The sequence below is a fragment of the Microtus pennsylvanicus genome, chromosome 21 (assembly GCF_037038515.1).
Source record: "Microtus pennsylvanicus isolate mMicPen1 chromosome 21, mMicPen1.hap1, whole genome shotgun sequence".
Taxonomy (NCBI): domain Eukaryota; kingdom Metazoa; phylum Chordata; class Mammalia; order Rodentia; family Cricetidae; genus Microtus; species Microtus pennsylvanicus.
The window spans coordinates 12,474,058-12,482,454 of NC_134599.1; the positions used below are offsets into that span (position 1 = coordinate 12,474,058).

The 8,397-nt window shown below is 47.8% G+C and overlaps 1 protein-coding gene across 2 annotated transcripts in view; it reads left to right on the forward strand.

The window, feature by feature from the left end:
- The window catches only part of Wipf3 (WAS/WASL interacting protein family member 3), a 79,206-nt gene extending 72,322 nt beyond the window's left edge, over nt 1-6,884 (forward strand). For both annotated transcript variants that reach the window (XM_075955585.1, XM_075955586.1), the window contains 2 exons: nt 1,081-1,157; nt 4,102-6,884. In XM_075955585.1, the coding sequence (XP_075811700.1) occupies nt 1,081-1,157; nt 4,102-4,125 (101 nt within the window). In that variant the 3' untranslated portion in view covers nt 4,126-6,884. The remainder of the gene's footprint in view (nt 1-1,080; nt 1,158-4,101) is intronic.
- The last annotated feature ends 1,513 nt before the right edge of the window (nt 6,885-8,397 follow it).

The following is an 8,397-nucleotide window of genomic DNA, read 5'->3' on the forward strand; positions in this document are numbered from 1 at the left end:
CAAATGTTCCCAGAGGCAATGGGTGATATCTAGAACGCTCTGTGGTGGTTACCAGCAGGCCTGGGCTTGGGTAAGGCTGCCACAGTCACTGAGTGAGTAGAGCTGAAAGATGTGGTCAGTGTTCCACGGTGCAAGGACAGACCTACAAGGGAGACCAAACTGATCAAAATGTTAGTAAAGGCTGGACCGGGAAAGGGATGCCTAGTGAGAGGTTTATCTCTAGCAGATAGGCCATTTGTAAAGCTATGGACCGCAGTCAGTGAGGCTGCCCTCCACATGGAAGTACATCAGGGCTGTCAATGTCTTGGTACTTTTTCCTTCAATCAGTGAAGAGCTAACATTCTATCTCTTATTTGCTCCAAAACACCTTTATTCTTGACCAAGGACAATCCCTGGTTAAAACCCTGATGAGTGTTATGTACGTTTCAGAGCACTTTGCAATGGTCCCTTGAAAGTTTGCCTTATCCTGTAAGACGGCCACAGTGCCAAATATACACACTGTGGAAAACTTCAAAAGTGTTGGAGATTTTTTTTAATGGTAATTCTACTACCCAAGAGGGAAAGTTGCTTATTGTGTTTTTGATGGATTTTAACAACCTAGATTTTTCTCTCCATACAATTTCACCTCCCCAAATCATCTCCATAAACATTCAAGCAGCTTCTTGCTGCAATATATTGTCACCCTAAAGCTCAGCATTATATCCTATGTGATTTGTATGATACTGAAGCCCAGCACATCTTGGAGATAAACTTACATGTGGGAGCTTCACTAAATGGAAGCCTGAATCGTGTCAGCCGATAGTACCTGCACAAGACTTGGCTTGTCACAGGCTGGGTACATGCCACTCAGGAAGGCTTCTTCACACAACACGGCCTGTGGCTGCCTGAGCCCATCGTCTGTGACACAGAAGATGGGTGGAAACACACAGTCCGGAGCCAGAAGGCTGAAGGTTTCGGGTTGGGCTCATGTTGCCTGGGGATCCTCTGCTGGTATTTTAAGTGCTGGTTTAGCAGAAGTGTCTGCACAGGGTACAGAAGCCCTGGGCCAATCGATGGTGAGCTCACTCTTGTTTCCCTCAGGCCGCACCCCTGGTTCCTGGCTCCAAGCTGAGGCAGCTGGGCAGAGCTCGGATGACATCAAAAGCAGAAATTCTCAGGTAACACCTCCCCGGGTTACTAAAGCCTGGAAGTCTCTACAGCAGGGGCTCTCAACCTATGGGGTCACGAGCCCTTTGGGGTAGCATATCAGAGATATTATATATTAATATTCATATTCATAACAGCAGCAAAATTACTGTTATGAAGTAGCAACGAAACAATTTTATGGCTGGGGGTCACCATAACACAAGGAACTGGATTAAGGGTCAGAGCACTAGGAAGCTTGAGAACCACAGCTCTACGGGGATTTTTTTCTCAGCAGTTCTACCTTTCTCCTCCAGTTCCTCTTCCCAGAGAAGGCCATTTGTTGTGCCTTTGTTAAAGGCTGGGATGATAGCCCTACAGTTTCAAACACTGCCCTGTAGAAAGGGCCTTGCTTAAGGCATCACTGTGCAGAAGGTGATACTCGCTCAGAACCCCACAGTCTCATTCCTCCAGAGTATGATCATTCCAGAAGCCCGGGAAAAACCCCCATACCATCTGTAACATATGACTGGATGTTCTAGCTCACCTACAGACTAGTTAGTTCTTTGGAGCTTTTTCTTGCATCAATATTACAGTTGATTTTGACCAAAATTTAATCACAATTAAAATGCCCTTGGCTGCACGTAATTAATTGTCAAAGCTGGGAGGGGAAAAATCATATAAATATTTTTTGTTCTTAGCCCAAGTAACTTATGCAGAGTTTTCTAATCTGGATAGAGGCGACATCTCTCACTGTGCACACCATGGTCACCTCTTTTAAAATCCCTTGTTGCTGGATGTGGTGGCAGGGCTTTAATCCCAGCACTCAGCAGACAGAAGGCCGCCAGGTCTCTCTGAGTTCAAGGCCAGCCTAATCTACAAAGTGAGTTCCAGGACTGCCAGGGCTGCTAGAGAAACCTTGTCTTAAAAAACAAACAAATAAAAAGAACAAGATTCTTTGTTTCTCCAAGTACGAGAATTTAGCCCTGCCCTGGCTTACACTGGTTTCCAAGGCTGGCTGTTGCTGAACTGGACCATTCAGTAACTGTATGAGACCTTAAAGAAGTAGCCTGGCTGGGACAGTATCAGAGTCCTGAAAGCTGTGATTGCCCCCCCAAATAGGGGTGCTGCTTCTACCAGTCAGGCCGCACCCCCTTTCCTAAACCCAGGTAACCCAGGAGTCACAGTATCCACTCTCGATGATCACAGGCCCAAAAGTGAGTGCGAAGTGGTCACAAGTTTATAAACGAGGAAAGGGAGAGAGGATGATTCGTGCAAGATTATTGACAGGTGGAGAAGAGAATTCTGGGAAGACAGCGAGGTAGGAGGCACCCCAGTCTGCCACTCTGCCTGGACTGTGGTGTCCCTGCCACTCTGTCTGTTGCAATTGTCTTGGGATTCTGGCATCAAAGGAAGGTTTGCCACAGCCAGGAAAAAAGGGACCTGTGAACTGATTGATGTGGCTCAGTTGCGGTTCATGAGACATCAGCTGCTAACCCTTCCCCACCCACCCCCGTGAAAGGCCTCGAGGAGCAACTCGAACACTTGGGGAAGGAAACTGCCCAGTCCTCCAGATAATTGGGGGTCCATACTCTATCTGCTCGTCACTGTTTCAGATCACAGAGGTTCAGACACTGCAGCTGGCAGCCATCATCTTTACAGTTCCCCCAAGTCGGTGCAAGCCTCTCCCCTTCAGGCTGAAAAGCTTTCTGGGAGATTCCCTTCTTCCCTTCCATTTTTCTGTTTCCCCTTGGACATTCAAGCACTAATGGCTAGGTCTGCACGAGTCACTCTCCTGTTACATTGACAAATACCTTAAGAGCAACTGTAGTGAGGGGGCTTTACCCGCTTGTGGAGGCAGGCGCTTGAGGAAACAGGCGCTGCCACTTGGGTGCTGGGAATTGAACCTGAGTCCTCTGGAAGAGCAGTCAGGGATCTTACCCTCTGAGCCATCTCTCCAGCCCTGCATTTTCTAAAATGAAGAGATAAGTTTTAACCGGAAAAACAAAAAATTATAATACCCCAGTCCCTACATTTGCAAAGCTTTTCCCGTTTTTCAGTTAGCTTGTCTGTGTGCTCTCATTTGACCTTTCCAGTAGCCGGGTGATCCAGCTGGAGAGAGAAAAACTCACTTATTTCCACAGAGGGAAACGTGTTGCAGAAGGCCAAAGAGTTACCCCGGGTCACTTTCTGACCTCTGCCTGCTGTCCCCACCCCTTTCCTAGTGTGGTAGAATCCCGAGCAGCCATAGTGAGCATCTCCATCAATGCAGCAAGGATGCATGGACCATTGGGCATGACATAGTCCCCAGCCTCAGGACAAGCACACACCTAAATCATCAGGCTCTAGCTAAGGGCTCCTAGCATGGCTAGGCCACGATGCCTGTAAAGAAGACCCTCGTTCAGTCAAGGGGAGGTTGTAAAACTGTCCTTAGGCATCCCAAAGCCAAGCTATTGTATGTCTCATTGGAAAGAATTTTAATTAATTTTCACTGTATGAGGACACAAGCAGTGCACAGAAAAGCCACTGGGCTGGCGACAGTCGACAGAGCCAGGGGATGGTACTGGTATGGATCCAGTGGCCCTGGACTGAAACTCTGAGGACTTTGGTCCCCTTCCCTCCTTTCTACTGCCTTCACATGGTTTCTTCATCACGCTGTTTGCTTTTCCTGAGCTTCCCGCCAAGTGTGTTGCTTATGCTTGCTTCCATATATGTTCCTAAGACAGAATCAGGTCTCTGGCCCACCATGTTACAGGTCTCCACATACCATCAATTTCTGGTTTCCTTTACTGCTTCCCTTTCTCAATCCCTGGGGGTGAGGGGTGGGGTGCAAAAAACAAGACAAACAAACACAGTTCCTTGTACATGACGGGGGCCACCGCGCCTACAAGAAGAGTTTGTGATCCCAGGCCTGGAAGGTTCTTTGTGGGCAATGAGTCTTCTGACCCCTTTTCGGTAATGTCTGCCATGTTTCCACAGTTGTCTCTGAAGGCACTCCGGTGAGAAGACAGAGGAAGCCAAGGCCCTGGGGTTCTTGATTGGATGGACACCAGGATACCTCGTCAAGACTGTACCATGCTCAAGCTCCAGTCATTGACAGGCAGACTCTGAAGAGAGCATTATTTATTGTAAATAATGACTTGCACGAACTTTGAAGCACCCTTTTCGTCAGCTTTTGTTTGAGTAATATTTTAATATTTTTAAATATGCATCTTGGCACTCGTCTGTCTTGTACAGAGGGAGCCCTATCCCACCCTGTAGTGTCCACTGTGACTATACACTACGCTTGCAGGCTGGTCCTTCTGAAACATTTTCCTGAGCATCCTTAGTTTTCAAGTCATCCCGAAGTCATCAATAGCCACCACAGCTTCTTATTGGCATGACCCTCATCCCACCAACTGCAAAATCCAACCAGATAATGCCTTATAGACAATGCAGCCCAGAGGAAGCAATGTGTCCCCGGGTCCTGGCAGTGCCACCCAGCCTCCGGTGAGCGAGACTCCATGTCTCACTTCTTTTTTATCGATTACAGGGATGTCATTTTTGCTGCCTAATGTAAATATATCCCAGTGCAAAGATTAGAGTGGGCTTGTCCCCTCACATGCCTTCCGCAGGGACCCCTTTTGTAACGGAATTCTTTTACAAATAGCCAATGCTTTTACTGTTTACAGCATCCCTAGTGCCCAATCTCCATCACTTTCCTTCTGCCCTTCAAGTTTCCAGCTCCATCCTGATAGCCAGGGTACAGTCAGCTTTATGACATTTTGATATCTTGCCACCTCTGCAGATTACACATGTACATAGCTCATGATTATGATAAGCTTATTTTTAACCTCAGAGGTCTCCCTCCCCCAAACCCTACCCTGAGTGTAGGATTTACACGGAAAATACAACATACATTTAAAAAGGAACAACGCGAGGCTGGGGCAATAGCGCCATTGGTAAGATGCTTGCCTCACAAGCCTAAGGATCTGAGTTAATTGCCAGTGCCCACATAAAGCAGAATATGGCAACTTGTATCCCATTGCTGGGGAAGCAGATGCAACGAGATCCTTGGGACTCACCAGCCAGCCAGGCTAATCAAAGAGCCCCGGGTCCCAGAGAACAATATTGTCTCAAAATACAAGCTGGCAACTCCTGAGGCCACAACACCCAAAACTGACCTCTGGCTTCTCCAGACTGACACACACATGTGCATGCACACTCCACACAGGAACATATGCACCCATACACAAACACATACAAAAGCACAAAGCATTCCATTGGTAGGAAACCCAGAACACCCATCAGCCCAAAGGATTTCCCTCTGAACTGAAAAGCACAGCTGTCTGATGGCTCTCTGGACTTGTGGTGTGTACCTGGGTTGGCAGGTAAATATATGCAACAAGTTTAGGGGTCCTGAATAGACGGAGGGCCAAGCCAGGCAGGGGCTGCTCTGTGCACCCTTCTTTGGGATTCAAGGGAGGAAGAGTATGCTTTTACTTCTTGTCAGGTCCCAAATGCTCCCATCCAAGGGAATGAGGAGGCTGTAGCAGAGAAGGCAGAAACTAGAAGGAAACAGTATCTGTGCTCAGAATAGCAGCAAAGGAAGAGGACAGTGAGCATTGGGGTGCTCTGAAGCATCCCCCTCAGGCACTCACGCCAACAAGAGCACTAGCCCAGGCCAGGCCTTCCAGAGATGATGGACAAGGAGAGTGTTCCAGTCAGGTGTCTGCAGACAGCTGTTTGGAGCAAGTGTCTTATATTGTTGTGAGCCAGGGTCCAGTTCCCATCTCTGGGACATGACTCAAACCACTGTAACAACTAATGAAGGAACAGAAAGCCTCCATGTTGCGGATTTGTTATGTTGGTTCTGGAAGTCTGCAGAAAGGTCAGCCTTCACTCCCCTCTCCTGGCAACCAGGCGAGTAATAATCATAAGAAGCTTTCGTAATTATGAGAAGGGCCATCAGCAAGGCAGCCCCACCCTTTGAGGTAGACTGCTTGCCCAGCGACTGTTCCCGTATTTATGTCTACACTGAAGGGACGGAAATGTAGAGTCTTCCGGAGTGGCTGCGGAGATGTCTCAGCCAGGAGGCTGCCTGCTGTCCAAGCGTGAGGACCTGTGTTTATGTCCCCAGGATCTACAGAAAAGCCGGGCGTGGGGGTGAATGTCTGTGACCCGGGTCCTCAGAGTCAGGTATAGACGCAGCAGATCCCAGGAAGGTCAGTGGCCAGCCAGCCTCGCCAAATCAGAGGGTTGCAGCTTTAGCAAGAAATTTTAATAAGGACGAGCTCAGAGAGAGAGAGACCGCAACAGACACTGGTTGTTGGGTTATTGACCTTTGGCCTCCAGATGCATGCGCACAGACGTGCCTTCACACACACACACACACACACACACACACACACACACACACACACACACACGTACATAGCACACAAATAATTTTTTAAAGCTATTTAAAGACAGAGAGAAAGAACAAGCAGAAACCAAAAACAGTAAGCAGGGAGCGATCTCAGGAATGTGGCCTAGCAGCTCTCCTCCAGACCTATCACTGAAGCTACCCCCTCCAAGTTCAAGTGGGCATGTCCAGTTCCCAGCGGCAGTGTACAGGTTGGGCCCCTGACCGTGAACTCACATGTGGAGGCATCCCTGCCACCCTTGGCTGCCCTCACATTGCAGACTGTGACTCCCCAGTGTCTCCCCTGTATTTTATCTTTGCTGGTGTCTCCTGCTGCAGATTCATTCCTTTGTACCCAATAAACTTCAATAAGTGGCAATGACTGTTTCCCTGCAAATTCTACCTGTGATCCCCAGTACTGATCTAAGCCTCTTTGATTGACAGGTGATGATTACACACATTTCTGGACTATAATATGAGGCTGTGGTGCAGGAATGAAATGTGCTCCAGTCAGACTCGAGGACTAAGACACATTTTTAAGGCCAGGGATTTCTGGAACACCCAAGAATAGCATCCTTGAAAATGTATTTATTTATGTGTATATGTCTCCGTGTGTATGCCATGGGTACTGGTACCCATAGAGGCTAAAGGAGGGTGTCAGAGCGCCTGGAACTGGAGTGACGGGTGGTTGTGTGCAAATTGGGAATTGAATTTGGGTCCTCTGGTCCTATTCTGCCCTGTCCCAGAGCACAGTGTCCACTTGCCAATGAAAAGGACCCTTTCCAGTCTCCTTCCCAGAACATCAAAAGTCTGCTTCGACATCAGCCTTTGTAAACGGCTGTTAGTTGGACTGAAATAGTGGCTAAAACCTGTAGCTGTGCCCTTGCCCGCCTCAGTTGGCTCATCACTAGGTACCCCTGGCACCAGGCTCAGTCGGGCTGACACAGCCTGCCTCTCTCTCCGGGTCTAGATTCGAGTCTCCCCTCTTTGTGGATGCTGTCAAACTTGCCCCCATGCATTAAGCAATTATCACTTAAGCTCTGAGCCTTTCCTCTAGCCCCCCACGAAAATCTTTTTTGTTTGAAAAACCCAAAGTGCAGGGAGGGGAAACCTTTCCATATGCATTTTTAAAGTAGATAACAATAGACTTACCAGTTTTATTACTTCAATATGGGTCAAGTATGTTGCTTGCTTCTGCCAATGTATTAAAATGAGAAAGGTTTGCCGTACCAGGGATCAAATCCAGGGCCTTATGCATGCAACACTAAGGAAACCTTCAACCTAAAACTCTTGGTCTCTCCCCTGCAGCTCAGCCAACCTTCAAAAGAGTCTTTTCTGTGGAGGAGAGTCCTCTAATCTCCATGGCTGTGGTTCTAGTGGTCACGGGAGCCTGGAGTGGGGGAGGTGAGGTTCTTCTGCTGGGACTAGAGTTGGAAGGCAAACAAGAATATGAATCTCTTGAGTTTGGGGGATTAAATTACTTAGGTGTACCTCAGTTTCCTCATCAGCCAAATCAGGGTGTAAATGCATATATGGACATACAGTGATGAGGACACACTGTCAAACCCTGAACACTTGTGTCCCAGAGCTAAGTAAGGGCAGCACACCCCAACTCTGGAAAGCAAGCAGTCTGTGCATTTGTCCCCTCCAGGTATTTCATGTAAACAGATTTATATATGTCTTCTTATGACTACTTTACTTAGACCATCATGATATCCAGAATGTTCATACATCATGTGACTGTATCAGAGTTGCCTTCTCCTCTTAAGGCTAAAGGTACTCTGTTGCACAGATAGACCATGTTACGTAACCACCCACCTACTCCCCTATAGATAATAGGCTAGGAAGGTGGCCGAACAGGCATCTTTTCCAGCCTTGCTTTCAATTCTTTC